The following is a 21,379-nucleotide window of genomic DNA, read 5'->3' as shown; positions in this document are numbered from 1 at the left end:
GTAACATCTGGAAGCTTTCGGATGCCCGTATTACAGATGCTCCTGTGATTTGGGGCAAGTAGGGATGTGGGCAGAGAGAGTAAGTGATTGTTATTAAGGCAAAAAGATAAAAATAGTAGAAAGACATTTTGCAAATACTGTTTTCACATTAAATTAGAAAAAATATTGAGTTTGGCTCTATCAGTTACACTTTTAGCTGTTGACGATTGTGAAAATTTAAAAGTCCCTAACGTTATAGGAGAAGTTGCTCTAATGATTTGTATTTAGAGATCTAGGGCCTGGAACCAAACTTTCAGGTATTTTTTATTTATACTTATTTTTCCAGCCTGTCTTTTCCTATAGCATCAATTGCATTTTCCTATAGTATTGCATTCCAGTTTCCTTTTGGTAATTAGTTTATGCCATGCTCTTGAGAGTTCTAGAAATCCCCCTAGAACAGCTTTAAGCTCAAACACTTTGGGAAGATTATTCTCCATGTTAGCAATCCATATCTCTCATTATTAAAAATCTTCCTTTATTTAGCTACTGTACGATTCAGGAAGTTCTTCCTTCTATCTCACTGAAATCATTAAACATGCTTTTGGTTATTTAAGCTACTCAAAGCTTCTCTTCTTTTTCTCTTTTTCTCCCACCTTTTATTTAAACTTCAAAGAAGAGATAGGCTTCAGTGGTAGGTTAAATTAAAGGATATTTTATTCCACAAGAATGAGAATCCTTTAGAGGAGTCTAGGATTTCCCCCAGCCAAATTTTAAATTTACCATCATGGACTGTGGACCACTGATGTGAACTGCCTGGCACCCTGGTGACAGTGAAAGGTTTCTCTTTTGGCTTTCTCTGGTTCTCCTCCTTACTTGTTACCCAGATCACAGTGAATCCTTGCCCTGTTTGTGACTGGTGATAGCGGTGTGAGTCTAGGCTGCAATGTGTACTGGAGTTGGGGGAGTATCACTTTTTTGGGGGTAGAATGCTATTCAATAAAGACAATGATTCTTAGTTAATAGGGGGCTGCAGTTATCAAATTTGGTTCTGGGATTTTCTTATGCTTTCTCAAAGTGGTTAATGCTGACAGGCTTATGTGTACTGTAGAACCCTTGAAGGTTTGGAAAAGCAGAGCACCTGGGTTAGAAATCATCCAGCTTTGGAGGTACCAAAAGAGCTACTGTTAGTGCCAGCCACAGCTCCTTCAGGGGCCCCAGAGCAAGACTGCAGATGACATGGAATGCCAGAGAGATGTCCCCACCATATTTGGGGAGTTGTGGACTTTACATGCTCTGGAGATTTTGTGAAATTTATCAGGAATAAGAGAGAGAAAACATCTTTGTTAGAGGGATTCAAATTTTTCTGTGTAAATAAGTGATTATTTGACATAGTGCTAAATTATAGATTGTTTCAAATTTCAGGGATTTTGATAATGCTGGCATGGCAGTGAATCTATAGGGCTATAACTAGTTGTACTCAACTTATAATTCTAACTAGTGGGCTTACTCAGAGTTGATGGAATAGAAACTACTGATTTAGTTTACATGGCACAGTGACTATGTGAAGGCAATACTTAAAATGTTTTCAGGTAATGAATGAATGAACAAATAAGATAAAGGAGATCAATAATTCTCAACCTGGAATGAGAAACGCCTCTCCCACTTTCACATATCCTCTGTCCACATCACCACCTCACCTTAGAGATTCAAATGGATCCTTTTTAAAGTGTTATGACCCCATTCCCCATTAGCTTTGGAAATCACTGCAAAGAGGTGATAGTCTCTCAGGTGTCTGGGACAGAGAAAATGCTGGGAACCACTTACAGGTATTTGGAAGCACCTAGCATGATGGTTGATAAAAAAAAAATGCTGATTAAATCAACAGACTGAAGATGGACATGCAAATAATGCTAAGAATGTGCTTAAAAAAATTCTTCCCAACATTTTAATTGTTTTGATTTACAGCAGATGCCTATCTTCCCATCCCCAATTACTTAAAGAAATTTCCTCACAGGTATTTTAACCGGGGGAGACTTGTAAATGCTCCAGCCTCGATGTATAACAGGTTTTTGGTGTTCTGGATCAGTCTGTAAAGAGAGGGGGAAAAACAGGCAGCAGTTTACTAGATGTGTATTGTTTGGAATGCATGAGACCGTGGTCACCAGAGGGTGCTGGCTAAAACGGCATAAACAAAATCAAGTGGAAGCAGCGTGGTGAGAGCCAGTTGGCTATTTCTAGTAAGCTCTGCTCTCAACCTCCTGCCAAGACGGGCGCATTATAGCTGAGAGTCTGTTCCACTCCCCAGCCCCTCTTGCCCTCTCAGGCAGCATCAATGTCCACGGCTCCTGGCCAAGTAGGTCTTGTCCCACTATGGAGATTCTTGCCCCGAACACGGGGTGTGATGGGAGATTCTGCTCCCAGGAGAGATGAGGTCATGAGCTACTCTTCCTTGCAGGCAAACTGGCTCTCTTCATGTTAGGTCGGCGGCCACACTGACCAATTATCCAATGGGCACCCAGTCTCTGGAATAGACAGGGCAGAGTCCAGGGGCTTGGATTTAGGGGATTTTTGTGCCTATTCTGTAGATAATTCATTGTGTGATAATGCCCAGTCTCCTAACTTCCCTAAGCTAGGGTTCCCTTTTGTAATATTGGAATAATCATACATACTTGTTCTACTTCACAGGTTGTAGGCAGTGAGTAATAGAATATGTAGAGATAATGTATGAGGCAGGGCTTTGCAAAGTACAAAATTATAGCTATAACATCACAGTTGTGTTAGCGTCCTTCTCCCTAGTTCCACCAGTGACTTTGACCCTTTGAGAAGTAACCGCAGTTGTCGGGTCCTGTCTACTTTAGATTCAATAAAACATCAATAAATGCCTTTGGCTTTTTAAACTCATTCAACAACCACCTGAGAAAATGATAACTACTCATGTTCCATAGAGAAAATATAGTGTATTGGTTAGGTGTACAGACTCTTGATTCAACTTGGTTTTACATCCTGGTTTTACTAATTTATGACTTTAAAGCTCAGTTTCCTTATAGGTTGGTTTTTAAGGAATGAATATGTGTGTTTGGTTCACAGTAAGGCTTCAACCAATGTTAACAGTTATCATTGTTGATAAAATCAGAAAGTTAAATGATTAGTCTCTAGTTACACAGCTGAGAAACAGCAGAACTTGGAGGTGAACCCAGTTTTTTCTGACTCCAAGTCTAGTGCTCATTTCACCTTACTGTAGTTTCCCACCATTGGTGCCTATTTCCATCTTTTATGTCCTTTTGAGCCTTTAGAGGTAAGTGATATTTTGTTGTAATTAGTTTTTACAACAGCTGGTCAAGCAATCACAAGCCATATAAGGCATTAGGTGGATGGGATGGAAAGGACTTTTATCTCTTAAGGATCTTTTGGGGTTTGACCTTAGACCACTCATCCATCCATTCATTTATTCAACAAACATTTATTGAGCTCCTATATGTGCCAGGCACTGTTTAGGTGCTGGGGATATAGCTGTGAACAAAGCAAAGAGAGCCTGTGTAGAGCTAACATTCTAGTCTCAGGGCCTTCCTTGGGAAAAGTACATAAACATTCCCATAGAACTTTATTTTTCTTTCTGTTGAAAAAAAGCTGCTCTTGTGATTCTCAGTTTACGCTGTGCTTCAGCATCATTGGTGAAGTCTGTTAAAACTACAGATTTCTAGGTTTGGGATAGGACTGTCGTCTATGATTGAAATGAGCCCCCTATCTCCCATGAAATTCTACTTCACAGCCGAGTCCAGGCTATACAGTTTGTACTTAAATAACCCATTATTTTCAATTTCCCTATTATTGTTTGTGAGTTTGTCTCACTTCCCTGGCCACACTGTCATCTCCTGTGGGAGATTTGTATTTTTACCTCCTGTCTATTTCAGCAGCACTTGGCCCTTGGTTGGACATGTGGCGGTTACTCACATACCAATCAGTTAACTATTCTCTTTATATAAATGCTAATCAGACCATTCATTGGGAGGCCTTGTGGTATAGTGGAAAACGCACAAGTTTGAAGAAAGACGGGCTGGGGTTGAATCCCAAGCCTGCCATTGTCTAAGGTGCCACATTGGTTAAGTTGCTGAGCTCTCTGAGCCTCCCTTCCTTCCCCTGAGCAAAAGGTATAATTACTCCACTGTACATGGTGGCTGTGAGGATTAAATGATACAACCGAGAGGAAATAAATACCAAGCACAGGCTCTCAAAAATTGTTGCTAACATCCTTCCCCTTCCCTTAACTTTTTAAACTCCTATGCAGGTAAAGTTTGTAGAAGCTCAGGTTTGCACCAAACAAGGCAGCAGAAAGAGGACTGGTTTAGGAGTCACATGTCTGATTTATAGTCCCAGCTAATTTGCTGTGTGACATCAGGCAAGTCAGTTAACCTCTTTGAGATACAAGTTCATCCTCTGAAAACTGAATTAAGCCACTTTTCTCCCATCCTTTTTATAAATTGGAGGAAAATGATAATTTGGAAAGGGTAATTTTTAAGAATCAATTCTAATAACAACTCTAACATACACATGCCCAACACAGGGCTTTTACAAGGCTTGAACGGTAGGTATTCAAGAACCATTTATTGAATGAATAAATATGCTCAAACAGCCCCCAGTGAACTCGTTCATGCTCTCTCAGCTCCTTTCCAAATTTTCCCACCACCTCCCTTCCATAAGGTAGGAGCTACTTGGCAGTACTCCACAATGTCAATTTTAATTTCCAGCTTTGTGTTGTGATGTTTCAGAGTTTATACAGCTCTCAGGGAGAAGCAGTTGTCACCATGGCAACCTTCAGGCCACTGCAGTGAGAGAGATTAATGCCTGCCCAGACCTGGTAATTGTATAGTCTTTTCTTCTTGGATCCCTAGCAGTGGATGCTTGAATACAAATACCCAGTGGTCTCCAGCCAGTCAGAGTAATAGTGTGCAGCAGTAAATGATCTGTTAGCTGAGGCTTACATTTCAGACAAATTGAGGAGGTTGTCAAAGGCATTAGCTTCTATCTTTTCCAGGGAATCACTCTGAGAGATTTCACTAGGAGAGAGAGGGAGAGAGAGAGAGAAAAAAAGAAGAAACATGAAAGAAATGACTGTATCTGCATCATAATAAGCTGTGTGTGTGTGGCTGACAATGTGTCCTTTTAAAAAAGAACAGGGATGCCTTAAGCTGTCCTCACACATAAAGTGTTAACATCTCCCTTTAGAAGCACTGATGGACATCTACAATCCAGGTGTAGCTGAAATGTAAGTTTCAGTAAGCCCTGTGTATGTGAGAGGGTTTTTTTTTCTTGTTTATTATGACTCAGAATCACAAATTACTAAAAGCGGACAGGCCCTTTGAGAAAATCTAGTCAGATTCCCTTGTTTTACAGCTTTGAAAATTGAGGTTCTAAGAGAAGAGGCACCTGGTGTTTATGGGAAGGTTTCGGGACCAGGAGCAGGATATCTGGGTTCCCAACTCCCTCACTCTAGTGAGGTTTTAATTTAGGTTGAATTCATTGTTTCATAACTCTCTTCCTTTCCCCAAATTCTATTTTGAGGCAATTGCAAGGTGGTCAACTGCTGCACATGGTATCTTTCTTGGGTTCTATTTCTTTGACTCTTTTTCTCACCGTTAGCAAATTGAGAACAAGGGGTATGCCCTATTCACTTTTGAATCCCTGGTGGCATCAAAATACCTGACACATTGGGTATGAATGAATGAATGGATTAATGAATGAATTGGTTTTTCTTAAAAAAAAAAAAAAAAAAACAAAACTAAAGGAATCAGCTTTGCTGTATACCACCTCCAAGCATGTAATGTCAGTGTTACCATAAAATTCTAACATAAGCTACTATTTGCTGCCAGCTTGGAAAAAAGCCCCAAATTCACAAATTGTACATTTGTGTGTTTCTAAGGTTAACATTCACTGAAGCTTTCGCACTTGATGAGAACTTTAGCTGACAGAAAGGCTGAGCCTAAGGCAGTTAACGTTTTTTTTTATGAATAGTACAGTAATGGATTGGTCCTGGACTGATTCACCTTATTCCTACCTAGTGGTTTACTTATTTAACTGTGTCTGCTTTTCTCTTTAGGAGGTCTTAATGCATTAAAAATTTTCAAAATTTAACATTTAAACTTGGGAGCAGAAGAATAAGGATTAGATTCAAGCAAACTGACATTTCTGTAACTTGCAGTGAATTTCCTATAATAGGTACTAATTCTTAAGGAATTATTTTTAATATTCCCACTGCTTGCTAATATCATAAAGAGCAGTCAGAAGTTCCTCAAGGAGTTTTGGAGGCCCATGGGATTGTAAAGATCAGCGATGCTCTCTGGGAACTAAAAGGCCCCTTAGGTCCTTTGACTCAGACTAACATTAAGGAGGATGCTGGCTAGAATCCTGGAGTTCTGAGAAAGTTCTGTCTCATGTATGGGGTCTTGGGACCTAGAAGCTGAAGACCAGGGACAAAGCATTGAAGTTACATCTGACACAAATATGAGATCACACTGCCTTCAGGCTGCTTTACATTTTGGTAAATGCCTTTTATCAATATGGCTATAAATATTGTGTTTTTCTCATATACTTATTATATTTTAGATTCAAAGATTATCTTCTCAAATACAATAAACTTCCAACACATTTTCTTTTATGTGAGTGTTATCTAAAAATGTGACTCAAGGGAATACTGCTCTAGGGGAGAATTTTTATGATTGGAATCTACCTTCTTTTCTACTTGAGAAGTATTCTCACTCATCATAATGCATTCAATTCAGTGATATAAGGTTAATTATCTAGATTTTAATGACTCTTGAAAATCATACATTTCTTCAAAGGTCCCTAGATATTATTTGTATTAAAAAGGTAAAAGTATTAGAGTTTCTTAAACACAGTTTCTCTCCTAGAAAAATTATCCCCTTTCAACTATGCTTTCTTAGAAAAAAAATTTATTATTCTAATTATGAATGTCTTTTGATATGCAGTCTCTTACTTACATTTTTATGACCTCATTAAGTCCTCTGAAAGCTTGAGATGGGATTACTTTGACAGGGAGATAGGTGAGTGATCTAGGGAAGAAAAAAGGAAAGCCAAGAGTTTAAGATTTGATTGGGTGCCTTTTAAGTTCATGAATAAAGTGTGTGTGTGTGTGTGTATGTGTCTGTGTGTGCGCGCGCGCACACGTGGGTGTATTTGGGTGTGAGACTCCCGAGTTTGCAACAACTGGATTCAGTTTGAGAATTCTAATATATCAATAAAGAGATAGCCCATGACTTATTCTCAGTATATATCAAAGAGTGTGTGATTTTGTCATTAAGATCCTGAGCTTTAGGATCAGAAACATATGAATTCAAATCTCATTCTTTTACTACCTGGCTGTGTGATCCTGAGCATGTTATTTAAGTCCTCTGTTTCAGTTTCTTCATCTATAAAACTGAAATAATAATTCTTATTTCCCAGAGTTGTTACAATGATTAACTGATAACCCATGTAAAGCACAGGGCTTGGCACCAAGTAAATAGTTAATACATAGTTTTAGAGTGTCCCTATAGGCTTGGTTGGGAGGATAGAAAAGAAGCTCTCTTGGGTAGAGAAATGAATGGTGAGAATGCAGTTGGAAAGCAGGCAGACAGGAGAAGGGATTCGCTAAGAGCGTGCTCCATCTCCTCCAGGCAGCCTGTTTCAGTATTATCCCAACCAGAGCACTTGCTCCTATAGTTAAATCATATGGGCATCTCATGCCATTTTGGGGGAACATCTATAGAGCATTTCCTTCAGGCACTCGCTTATATCCAGAGGAACAATCTAAGTGTTCTTGAATTGAGATAAAAATTATACATTACATAAGAGTTGAAAGTAGAGCGATTACTTAGCAACAGCAAAACCAGAACAGGATGATGTACAACTGCTTAAAGGAACCTGAGGTTAAGATAACTCTGGAGAAAGGATCTGCCAGGCAGGGATGAATGTTCAGCCAACATTTATCAAGCATCGACAGTGGTTCAAAGTTTTAGGCCAAAGACTGACGGAGAGGAGGGGAGTGGACTGGCACATTTCAGATGGGATGCAGATATCAGGAATATGAGAACAGAGGTGGGAGATGCTGCCTTGCTTTTCATGTGTCTATGCAGCAGAGACTGCCGAAGCTGCTGGGAAAGAACACCTCCTCCATCATGGGCAGATGTGAATCAGTGAGATGTCTTATAGTCCTTGAAAGGACATGCTACTAGTGTAAGGTGCTGTGTGAGTGATGCATACACATCTATAACCTTATTTTATTCACTCATCAATGGAGTGAGATGAGTATTCCCCTTAGATAGCAGAAGAAACTGGATCTCAAAGAGATTAAGTAACCCGAACAAGGTAACATGACTAAGTAGACAGAGTCCAACTGTTCTTTCCACTGTACAATATTGAGCCAAAGTATGTGATTCCTAACTTATTCTCTTTTTTCTTTACTTACCAACTTTGTTGAGGAATAATTGCTAAATATAATTGTGTATATTTAATGTGTACATTGTGATTATTTGACATATACATAGATTGTAGAATAATTATCAAGATCAAGATAATTAACACATTCATCACCTCACATAGTTCTTTGTGTGTGTATGTATGTGTATGATTAGAACACTTAAGATCTACTCGCAGTAACTTTCAAGTATACAATACTGTATTATTAACTATAGTCACCATGCTGTACATTAGATCCTCAGAACTAATTCTTCTTATAACTGAAAATTTGTACCATTTGACCTCTCTCTCTCTATTTTCCTCTCCCCCCAGCCCCTGACAACCATTCTATTTTCTGTTTCTATGAAATCAGCTTTAAACATTTTTCTTTCAATTCCACATATAAGTGCTTTCATACAGTATTCCTCTTTCTCTGTCTGGCTTATTTCACTTAGCATAATGTCCCCCAAGTTCATTCCATGCTGTCACAAATGGCAGTATTTCTTTCTTTTTTTATGGCTGAAAAATATTCCATTATATATACATATATCATGTCTATCTATTCATTTTTTAAAGGACATTTATTTTTATTTTTTCATATCTTGGCTACTATGGATAAAGCTGCAGTTAACATGGGAGCGCAGATATCTCTTTGAGATAGTGATTTAATTTCCTTTGAATATATAACTAGGTAACCCGCTCTCTCCGTGAGCATGGTGGAAGGGCAGGCATTGTAACCTTGCTTCTTTTGAGATGAGACATGTCACTATACCTTCTGCAATGCAGCTTACCAACAGTTCCTCTCAAGAGGCTGATGCAAAGAAATTTCTTTTCAGAAAAATCCTTTCACTCAACAGTCTCTTAGAGATGGTACAACCTTGAGGAAGTAATCCAAACGTGGTCCTCTGAATCTATGCCCAAAGGCAGTCCCACCAAGCACATTGTTCAACACTTAAACTTATTTAACAGGGCATCCAAGAAGAACAGGGACAATGGGGGAGAAATCTTACAATGGCATGTTTGCTTCCCATATTTCTTTTGGAATCATGTCTGCTTGGCTTACTGATTAAAAACACAGTTTTATTGCTCTCTGCACTGCCAAGTCAATAAATTTCCAGAAGAAAAAGCTGTATTCTACTGTACCCCATGCAACATCAATAAAACTGACAGCCAAATTCTGATTCCAGAATCTTTATTGCTGGGGGTAATGCAGTGCAGAGCATATTTTGGAGAGTGTTTACATAAAAGCTTCAAGTGAACACTTCAGAGCCTTTTATTCATGCAAATGGAGCCCAGAAGCTGGAGCCTCTCAGCAGGCAGCCTCCTCCTCCACAAGGGAGCACAGGGTGGCTCTCAGGAGAGCCGTTTGGTTAGATTTGACCAGGGAGGTTATTTGAGCTTTTGATTGATATAGGAATGAGGGATGAGGAGCAAAAGTCAGACAGGAGTGAGAGAAGCTGTAGATCAATGCACTGGCCATCCCCAGTGACTATGGAACAGCTCTGGTGCAAGATGAAATTTTGCAGTTGATGTTGATGCCATAGAGCTGGAAAGGCAGAGTATTAGAGTTCCCACCATTAAAGAACCACTGAGCAAACTGCAGGTAGCTTTGTAGATGTGGCTGGGGCAAGATAGAGGCTTGGGGGCCAGTGGATGGGGAAAGAAATTGGCTGAGGCAGGAGCACTGAGCTTTTCACAGCAGACACAGTATCATGACGCAAGGTAGAGAATGTGGTTCTATGAATCCAAAACTGTTTTTTCCACTGATTTACACACACACACACACACACACACACACACACACACACACACACACAGACACACATTTTTTAGAGATGTCATGTCTTCACTTCTGAGGCATCTTAAATTGACAGCAGTTTCTAAGCATTCAAGTGTCTGTCTCTTGTATTTAAACTTGTTTGTTTAGCCCATGATTTGTTCATAACCATTTGAATGTATTCCCTTCAAAGGTGCTCTCTTCTTTGATGGATGTTTCTGTGAGTCTTTCCATGAAGCCAGAAACTTTTAGCAATATGAATGATTGTCTCAATTACCCTGCTATTCTATTCCTGCAAACATCCCAGAAAAATTCTCACACTGATACTTAAGGGAAACTGTACAAGGATTTTCTTCACAGCATTATGGCATCAGGCAGGTTGGAGGCAACCTTGGTGTCCACTACTGAGTGAAGGAATGGTAAAATGTGGACAATACACACCTAACTAATTGGTCAGCAGTTAGAAGCAAGAGTCTAAAGGTATACAGAGCATAGATCTTAGAATCATGGCTCTGAGAGAAACAAGTAAGAAATTGATGATACATATATAATACTACTTGCAGAATTAAAATACATACACACCAAACAGACATTTTAAAAGAAAGCATACAAACATACATTTGGATAGTTGCATATGGTGAGTCGAAAGGAAGTAGAAGGGGATAAAATAAATAACTAAAAACAGAGAAGGACTTTCAATGGACCAATTATAATGTTACCTGAATGAAGAAATATGATTGACTTAACCCTCTGTACCTGAGAGACAAATGGAAAAGAAAAAAAGTTTAATTTTGATGTATCCAGTTCTCTCTTTCTTCTCTTCTCTCTTTCCTCCCCTTCTCTTTCTTCCTTCCTTTCTTTCTTTTCTTTCTTTCTTTCTTTCTTTCTTTTCTTTCTTTCCTTTCTTTCTTTCTTTTTCTTTCTTTCTTTCTTTCTCTTTCTTTCTTCTTTCTTTCTTCCTTCCTTCCTTCCTTTCTCTCTCTCTCTCCCCTTCCTTCCTTCCTCTCTCCTTCCTTCCTTCCTTCCTTTCTTCCTTCTTTCCTTCCTTTTCTTTTAAGTTAAGCCTACATGTATTCCAAGAATTTTGTGAACTTCAGGAACTCTTGTGGAAAGGTCTAGTCAGTATCATTTGATGTAGAGCAGAAGCCAGGGAGAACTGGGAGAAAATACGCCAAAGGAAAGTCAAATCAGCAGCTCTGCTATCCAGGGTTAAAAGAGAACACAAAAGCTATGCATAAAGCAAAGAAAAATAAAAGAAAGGCAGAGCCTTTTCTGTCTCAGACAGAGAGGGTGATGCTCCCAAACTATGCATCTTGGACGGGTGGTAGAGAACCAGGATCAGTGGGCAAAAGTGAAGTTGAATTTGCAAGCTGCAGAGTTCTCTTTGCCTCTTGAAAAGTGAGTGAGATGGCTGTGGAAGAATATGGCTGTGAGACCCTGCAGCTCTTACATTTATTACATTTTCAGTCTTTTTTACCTTGATTGTAAATGAATGGATGATGTAGCACAGGTGACACCTGGATTACGGCCAATCCCACCTTGCTCAAGTGCCTTTGCCACAGATGTTGAAAGAAATACTTAGATTGGATGATAAAGTTTGCCTTAGTTTTATCATTTCTAGAACTTCCATCTACTCATGAGTTTCACCTGCCAAACCCCCAGAGCACCAGGTATCAGAGCCCAGTACCAGAGGCTCTACTTACAGCTAAGCAAATAACATGCAGATAAACCCAGTCACCTTGAAGAGGATGAGGCCACATTATCAGGTCTTCTCTAATTGTTCCTAATGTCTCTTGAGTTCTCATGGGTGGGCCTCTTTTGAGTTGAATAAAACAAATGACTTTCAAAGGATCCAATCTGTCTAGCTCTCTGGCTTGTTAACGAACTCTCAAAATAATGTTAGCTGGTGAGCTTCAGAGTCAGGAGGGCTGTGTTGACCTTCAAGGAAACCCAAGATTTGGAAATCCATACTTATAAGAACCTATCAACTGGAAGACATTTGCATTATCAAAGGGTTCTTTGTTCTACAGAAGGATTCCATGAAAGGCTCCTTTAAATGGCAAGCTCCCTAGGTGAATGGAAAATATGGTTCAATTGACACACTCTCTCCTTTTAAAGACAGGCATTGCGTAAAGCCAAGGAAGCCAAGGACAATCGTAGGTTCCCCATTTCCCCTTGGTTTTTAAGAGCTTGGAGTGCACTTATGGTTCCCAGGGCAGGATCACCTTCTGCAAGCCTCAGGCTAAGTAAGCATGAGCAAAGGGAGAGCTAGGGAAGAAATCCAGCACCAGTCTCCAGTCTAGAAAGCCTGGGTGGGGTCTTTGGTCATTTTGCTGGAGATTTTACCTCTCTTTATGCCCAGCATGGCAGAAGTGAAATATTTTTATTTACTTCTTTCTAATTGTTTATAAAAGCCATCTATATTATTGATCTAAGAAAGCTGCAAACATCCCTCCATCTTTCACAGATGATTAGTTTATTTCTAGAGATGCACCCTGAATTTTAAAATGGTACAAAATCAAAGGGAGGGAAAAAGAGAGAAATCAGATGGTTAAAGCTTTTTTTGCTTAATGAACTCATTGAAATAGGAGGGAGAAGCATTACTTTATTTAAATTCAAAAGAATGTTAATGTATTTATATTTATTACATAAGACCTTGTTCTACATTTAACAGAGACTTAAGAATTCCTGTGTTCTTTTCAAAGCTGCTCAGTAATTACAATAAACTTGCTTTTATCTTGGAATGAAATAAAATGGCTTTCCCTTTTCCAAATGATTTTAAATCTTTGTGCTTTAAAATGCTTTAATCTATTTGGTAACTCAATTACTGGGTATGTCTTTATTTGTTGACCTCGCGTCTTCATCGTTTACCTAGCGGGAGTTTGAGAATTCAGTGTTACCTGAAATATGAAGTCAGTTTAGATAGACATCCAATATATTAGGTTTTACATCAGAAAATTTTGGAATGAGCCTTAAAAATACATCCAGTTGTTTTTGACTATTATTTTACTACTCCTTAAGCATTTATTGCATTAGGCAATCAGAGTGAAAGGGCCACTTGCTGGTGGTTTGGTCCAATCTCTTACTTTATAGATGAAGAATCTTAAGCTAGGAAAACTGAAGCCACATGGCAATTCAGTGGCAGATCTGGACTAGAACACAGATCACTTCATTCTTGGTCCAGTGCTTGTCTACTATAATCAAATCACATCAGTACTCTTCCTTCAGGGGTTTGTTCATACACCTTGCTCTACAATCCTCTGGTCCTCATTGAAAACCTAGCCTTCTGCTTCTGCAGCCATCAGCTTCTTCAGGGCATGTGCTCATAGTCTTCAACTTCAAAGATGCAGCTCAAATTCTTGTTCCTCTATGAAGCTTCAGAGCCTACCAGAGTGTTTTTTCTTTCTCTACTTGGTTCTCCTTAACACTTAATAACTACACTTTTTTTTTTTTTTTTTTACTGCAGTGTTATTTGAAATTTTGCCAGGTGCCCTGTATGAACGTTTCCTGTGTTCCACATTGAACACCCAGTCACTGATGGATTCTACCTTCACACATCTCTTGCTCCCATCCCCTGTATTTCTTTCCCACTGCCAATCTTCTTGGCCATTCTTTTGTCTACCTCAACTATTCTATAAGCCCTGAATGGTTTCCCTTCACCCTATCCTGAGTTTCCCCTGCCTGGTCTAGATTAATCTTCCTAACAACTCCTGCCATGTCACTCATACTTAAATATCTTCTCTGCCCCTCTTGGCCTGTTTACTTATCTATAAATGTCTCAGCTTTGTATTCAAAGTCCTCCAAATAAAGGCTCACACTTCATTTGCCAGTCTCCTCACCCAGTATTCCCCTCATATAACCAGTACACTAAATTTGTGCAGTCCAGTACCATGGCCACTAGCCACATGTGTCCATTGAGCACTTAAGTATGGCCAGTCCAAACTGAGATGCACTGTAAGTGTAAAATACACACCAGATGTTGAAGACTTGGTAAGAAAAAAAATGTAAAGTATCTCATTAATAATTTTTATATTGATTACATATTGAAATAATATTTTGTACATATTGGATTAAATACTTTATTAAAACTAATTTCACCTTTTAAAAACTTTTTAAATGTGGATATTAGAAAATAAAAATTGCACTCACATTATAGTGACTATAATGACTCACATTATATTTCTGTTGGACGGTGCCTCCCGAGACAAATCAGACTTGGGTTTCCTGACTTGCCTTATGTTTTCTACTTTCACTCACACCATCTCTACCATCTGGCACATCCACACTTCTCTGCTGGTCAGAGTCCACCCTTGGTTAAAGGTTTATTTGAGGTGCTACATACTTTAAGGAATGTGTCTTCATCACCAATTGCGTGTGCTTTCTCCCTAGAAGCAGCTTAGTGGGGTAGTGAAGAGCATAGTCTCTGGAGCCAGGCTGCTTGGGTTCAAATCATTGCTTCATTCTGTATCTATAAAAAGATGCTACTGCTAACTACCCCAGAGATTTTTGAGATTAAATAAGAAAATGTTTATGTAAAACTGCTACAGCATCAAGCACAAGATAAGAGCTCAATCAGTAGTTTTCACTCACAGATGCTTACTGTGAAAAATTCAAGCTACTTCACTTATGTCTAATGACGACCCTGCTTCCTTGATGGGGGTGGGGTAGAGTACTTTGGAATGGGCTCTTCTATTTGTCCTGGGTCATCTTTAAATTTGTAAAACTGTGACTTGTCCCTGACGCTTGACTATCTGCTGATTATATGTAGGATACCTGAGAGGGAGGGTAAATACTCCCACTTGGCACCTTTCTTTTGGGTTCAGGTATCTCTTATAGGCCTTATCTGATAGTTTTCAAAGAATGATTAAGAACAACCTTCCATTAAATATTTCAATGTTAGGGAGCCACTTAGCAGAGTTCACATTTTCCCATTGATTTTAAAAAGTTCAGCCAGTTGGAACTCTCCACTGGGAAGTGCAGTTTGAGTAACTTTCCTCCAGAGAACTTAAGAAGCCGTGAGGAGCTTATGAATTATCATGTGAACCAAGATGTTCAAGAAGATTCCTTGACAATGGATTTTCCAAGTCATTTGTGCTACAACTAAATTAAAAATATAAAGCCTTAGAGGGAAATGGCAAATACATCTAAGCCCTTTCTCAAAACCCATTTAAAGTTTTCTAAAGACACAAAGCAAAATTATCCAGTCTTTACCCCCTAAACTAGAATTCTTCTAGCAATAATATAACATGACAAGAATAACTCTGATAAATAAAACTACATGTTGAATTGTCCCCAGGGAATGTCTACATCATCTGTAATGATTTCTCAAAAATATTTTTTAGAAGCAAAGAATATTATGTTGTCAGGGCAGTGACATTGCAGATATGCTTCAGGAAACTTTTTCATTACAAGCTTCTGTTTCCAGACACTTAAAAACTTTTTTATTTCATTTAATTTTAGTGAGCCTGTAAAAGCTGGTTGCAACTGATATACCACAAACTTTTAATTAATCTGAGGATAAGTTTAAGGTGTCTGAAATTACTGGCATGTGGGCTTTCTGGTAGACACCAATTTGTGTGGTTGCCTATATCAAAAATACCCCTTTTCTGGAAACATCTCATTGCTAGTTGCATCAAGGTAGAAGCATTTTATTGACTTTGCCCCTATGCTTCTGCCTTGGGTATGGGGCAGGGGAGGCCATCAGATTCTCTCTCGGGAATTTAAAACTTATAATAGAAGGAGTCTTTGGAGCTGATTCGTTGTAAAGGCGGAATCTAGAGAGAAATTCCCTGACCTCTTGCTGCTAAAGTGTCAGATTCTTTCTGGATCTTGCCCACATCCTTTTACCTCCTTATTCTTCTAGCAAGTTCATCTCTTATGATTAAGTTTGTCAGAGTTGATTTCTGGTACTTGCAAATGAGAAAAGCCTTAATCAGAGCCCCACCCTAAGGTTTCCAGTGGAAATAGTCCACTGTCCCATTGACATTCCATAACACAGACAGGAGATGTGTTGGTGGTCAGTGAGAGAGCAGACGACTTTAAAGAGTGATGTCCCAATGGCATTTCTAAGCTGGTGTCAAACGCCAGGACTGAGCTTATGGGATAACTGTTTTAGCCTGGCTGCCCCTATAGAGAGTGAGGCTTAAAGAACTACAGTTTAAGTGATAGCTCCACCAGGGTTTCTTTGTTACTTTGGCTGGAAGAGATGGCTCCCTTCTCTTACCTCCTACCAGACTTTGTTTATAACCTTTATTTGGCTTTTATCACTTTCCACTTTTCTCTGCAGTCATCTGAGAACTGGTCCTCTCTCTCCTACAGCCTGAAGACTATCATTGGATCCTGCACGTTGACCTGTTCATTTCAGTATATAGTTTCTGAGTAGCCAACAAGTCTGGCCTTTCTGTGTGTCCAGCTTGAGGCTTAGGAATGGAGAATGGGGAAAGGAAAGGACACAGATGAGCTTGGATGCTTTCACTGGGCAGATAGGAGTGACACAATTGAACGATAGAAAACAGCCTGTAATCACATACAAGGTGGAATGTTTGAGAGGCAGCTCAGCCTGGGCTGCAAAGAGCAGCATATCAGACTCCAGGCAATAATGAACTCTGCCATTTTGTGATTCTAACGTATTCACCTTCCAGGCTGAGAAGGCCTAGTGGGTCATTTTCTCTAATTAACACCTCTCAGGATCAAAACTATTCCATCAAGCTTGCCCCTTGGATGATAGCAATTTACTGTTCAACTTCATATAGGGCTATGTGTTTTTAGTCTTCTCTGCATCATCAGATTTACAATAATACTTTGTAGTTATGTGAAACCTTTATTTCCGAGTAATTTTGGCTCTGCTGTCTCGTTTATCTTCATCACAGTCAGCCTCACTCAAGGGCAAGAAACATAACACCCCTTTTAAGACAGCACAAAGGTTTTATCACTAGCTCAAACCCAGAGTGCAAATTAGGGAAAGGGGACCTAGTACTCGAATTCAGGTCTGCCTGGTCTGTCTTGTTGATCAAATCAGATAATTTGGTGGCTCTATTGGATCCTACTCTGTCATCCCAGAGCATCCCCATCCCTGTGGGCTCAGAAATGCTATCTGCTGTTGCTCATGAAGTAGAATTAGGAACCTAGGCGTCACCTCATTTAATCAGAGTCAAGGAAAATTTAACAACAGCAAGGGATAAAACCTTCATTCTGAAAGTTGAATTTTATTTATAAATTGGGTGGTTCTGAATTTGGCTCAGGTGGCATTATAGAGCTTGGTTCAGGGCCAGAGAGCAGCTGCGAGTGGTTTGCTGGCTGGGAGGTGGTTTCATCTCCCAGTGAGGCAGAAGCTGGGAATAAATGAGGACCATATAGAGAAGCTGCTAGAAGCTGCCCACCAAGTCAGAGAGTCCACCTGCCTGGTGGGTGGGGTTATTTTAATTCCCTTCTTTAAAAAAAAGATGGTGAGAAATTTGCTAAAATCTGCATTAAATGTGATTTTTTGCATACCAAGGGTAGCTGCCAGAACAGGACACATATGCTCCCATGGTGCCATTCCTCTTGGGTCTGGAAGTGAGCAGCAGGGCCTCTCCCTACCACTGTGACTCAACTGGCTTTAACAGTCCTTGCGCAAGATCAGAGTTACACATGGCCAAGACACCGTCTGGTGCAGCTACTCTGGGAGATTGTATTTTGGAAAGAAAGCTTTCAGGCCTCAGTTTAAGACATGAAAAGAAGCCAGATTGAGGGGCATAGAAAGAAGACAGAGGTGGGGAAAGGAGCAGAACTAGAGCCTTGAATTAATCTGACATTGCTTTTGGAAAAAAAAGAATAAGGCAAAAAAACCCCAAGGAATTATTGTTCTCCAAGTGGGGAGCTGGGTCCAATGCTAAAAGGCTCTGTGCGTGAACCTTTTTGGCTTTACACTTTCACTGAGGTTTTGGGAATGCTGTTGCTTTCTCTTTACTGTCCCTGTAGGGGCCATCATTCAACTTTCCCCAGAAGGATGATTTTTAAACTAATAAAATCTGGTTCTTGCAAAGCTTCCCCCAAGGAGCCTGTTTATAGGCACAGCCAGTTTTAAGAATTGCCTTGAAGGTGTTGCTGGGGTTTCTGAGTTAGAACTGAGGTTCAAGATCAGCCATTATCTAGTGCCATTACTTTTTTCAGTGGGGGTTGGGGAGGGAGGTGGGACATGAGCTTTCTGAATTCTGAGATTTTTTTGGGTCTGGCCAGCTTTAGGGAAGCTGAAGGTGGGGGTAAGCTGTCCTAATTGCAAGATATTGGTAGGCTTTCCTCTGTCCTGTGGTCTCCTACCTGGTGTCCTGGACCAGGAACTCATCAGTCTCCATTAAGGCTGCCTTGGTGGTGGTTTTGATTTGCTTCAATGGACCCTGGGCTGGGGGTTGATTTTTTTTCTAATGATTGAGTTAAAACAAACAATAGTAAAAATTAAGACATTCTGGATGTGGCATATTAATATAGGTAAGCTTCCAGTCTTGCTTCTCTGAAATGAATGTCTACTATTGCCCATTCCAAGGATAGACTACAGGTCTGCAAAATCTGGGACCTGGATGTTGACATAACACACAGAACTCCCTCTACTACCCCATAGCTTCCCTAGTCTCCCCATTCTCTAGATATGGTACATGCTGGCTAAGATGGGTTTCCTTTTGGCATTGGTTCATTGTTCCTATTCAGCTGTCTAAACAGTTTGACCATTATGTACATAGCTCAATAAAAACTTTCATCATACTACCTGAGAAATTCTGGGAATCCTGAATTAAATAAGACCTTTTTAAGTGGTTCTCACTCTAGCACAATGATTCAAATCCAAGGCAGGCGGATTTTACCCCAAAGAGGCATTTGGCAAATGTCTAGAAACATTTTGGTTGTCACAATTTGGGAGGACAGCGCTATTGACATCCAGAAGGTAAAGGCCAGGGATGCTGCTAAGCATCCCACAGTGTACAAAACAGCCCTCCACAACAAATGATTATCTGACCCCAAATTTCAATTATGCTGAAGTTGAGAAACCCTGTTCTAGCAAAAGAGGCATACACAATAAATGGTTACATTGTGGTGGCATATATGCAAAAATATATGTAAGTGCAAGGTATCAAAGCAAATATGTGTGTATGGGAGGGAGGGGACATTGGGGAAAGCTTCATGGGGAAGTGACTCCAAATCATGAATGTTTACTTAATGGCTTTGATTGAAAGTTTATTAGTTAAGAACTACATATTGAGATTGTTTTTTCTTTTTGCACAACCCTCTGGGTAATTTAATCAAATGTTTTTGATGACTTTATATCTTCCCTTAAAAAAATTCCCTCAGAGAGCCTGGGAGAGGCATAATAAAAGAAGAATCCAATCAACCTTATTCTGTGCTTTTCTAGTCTACTGTAACCTGTGGTCCTTCTACCTGGACTCTTCCCTTCTCTCCTTCAAGGTTCAGCATCATGACCCTTGGCCTGTGAAGTCTTCCTTTAAAGTTTTCAGACCATAGTGATTGATCTACGCTCTGATTTCTTTAAGGGCCTTGTTGCCTCTCTTCCCCCGCTCCCCACACCAGTCTCTTGGGCGTGTTTCCACTGTACTGTGGGCTCCTCAAGGCTGGGACCATGCCCTCTCCTGCACATCCCTCTACAACTTTGAACACTATTCTGGACCCAGATTTCCACTAAAGGTGGAAGAAGGAGAAAGACATTCAGGAAAGATGTCAGGATTCCAACATCTTCCTGTGACACTGGAGTCATGGATACAGCACATTTTATTCTTCCAACGTATCTGGATCATGTCTTATAATAAAATCTAAAAGTTTAATCTCTGTTCTGTAGGAACAACATGCAAAAAATAAATTGCTGTAATTATTATTAGTGTTTTTCTTACTAACAGATTTTTTAGGAGCTGTTTCTGTCTCAAGCAAATCAGCCTTTCTGTTGTCATAGAGACAAAGATCTTTATATAACTGTGGGCAAGGTGAGTTTTTTTCCCCTCTCCCTTCCAGTTGTCTGGAACTAATAAGAAAAGGAAAGCAAATTGTTTAAATCAATTTTTTCTATTAGTTTTTTATTCCTCCATTAAAATGAGTGAAAATGTGGGAGGCTATTTTTTGTATCATATTTGATTTTATTTTAAAAATTTTTAATTTTTAATTATTTTTTTCTTTCTTGTTTAGTGTCACATTTTAGATTTTAAATATATAAGTTTTAATAAAACGTTGAAAGGGTGGAAAGATATGAACAATTGAACTATGCCATTTTCAAAATTTGCAGGCGGTAGGCTTGTCAATGAGAAGCAATCGCAATCTAAAGTCTTTTTTTTTTAAACCGAATAGTGAACTTTAGTTGGAGGTCTTAAAAGACAGGACTACCAAGGCATAAATGATTAAAACATAAACTAGCATCTCCTGAGAGATGATGATGCATTCTGAGGTTGTCTGTGGTACCTGCTTCCTCCATCCTCCAGAACCGAGTGCTCCTCTTCTCTCTGCACAGTCAAATCCTGTGGATAACTTAGTGCAAGACCACATCTCTCTCGTCTAGAAGCCTTACCTCATAATTTCAGCTCTCTTCTTTTTACGAGCTCCTGATAACTTGTCACTCATAGCATTTGTCTATCTTGTAATTACTGTTTACATTTCATTCATTCATCATTAAGAAAAGAGGACTTTAGCATGAACTCATTCACTTTTCCTGTCCTTCGCCTCAATGTTGGATTATACCTTTATCCAACTGCCTTCTTTCTCCAGGACCCAGAATTCTCTCTACTTTTTCTAAGATTAATACCTCCTCTGTGATCCGAGACTGATACTCTCCTTCTACCCACGCTGAGATCCTACCCCATCAAGTCTTATTCCTTCCCATCCCTTGTATTGTCAGTGTCTGTCCTCCACGGATTCCTTCCCCTATTCTTCTTTGAAGAAGAAAAAAAAAAACTTTTCTTAATCCTGTTCATTTTCCATATGTCTCAGAGTTTGGGGTTTCAATTTGATCATAGCTGCCTTTTGCAATAAATAGGTATTATGTATGTGTGTATAGGGGTAGGGGATGGGGAATGGGGAATTGTATGGCAAAGGAAGTTTAAAACATACTTCTTACTTTCTAGAAGGTTATACCCTCTGTGGAGAGCAATACCTTGGTCCTCAAACTTTAGCATGCATCAGAATCACCTGGGGAGTTTGTTAAAA

At 39.5% G+C, this 21,379-nt stretch overlaps 1 protein-coding gene across 1 annotated transcript in view; it reads right to left on the bottom strand.

Annotated features, from left to right (window-relative positions):
- Positions 1–21,379, bottom strand: part of LHCGR (luteinizing hormone/choriogonadotropin receptor) — a 56,001-nt gene that overhangs the window by 31,360 nt on the left and 3,262 nt on the right. Inside the window, exons 2-4 of the mRNA XM_011361295.1 lie at positions 6,975–7,046; positions 4,959–5,033; positions 1,992–2,066 (exon numbers count right to left, since the gene is read on the bottom strand). Coding sequence (XP_011359597.1) covers positions 1,992–2,066; positions 4,959–5,033; positions 6,975–7,046 — 222 coding nt within the window. The remainder of the gene's footprint in view (positions 1–1,991; positions 2,067–4,958; positions 5,034–6,974; positions 7,047–21,379) is intronic.

The sequence above is a fragment of the Pteropus vampyrus genome, unplaced genomic scaffold (genome assembly GCF_000151845.1).
Source record: "Pteropus vampyrus isolate Shadow unplaced genomic scaffold, Pvam_2.0 Scaffold66, whole genome shotgun sequence".
Lineage (NCBI taxonomy): Eukaryota > Metazoa > Chordata > Mammalia > Chiroptera > Pteropodidae > Pteropus > Pteropus vampyrus.
Note: the sequence above shows the minus strand (reverse complement) of the source record. Positions and strands in the feature narration are given on the sequence as shown.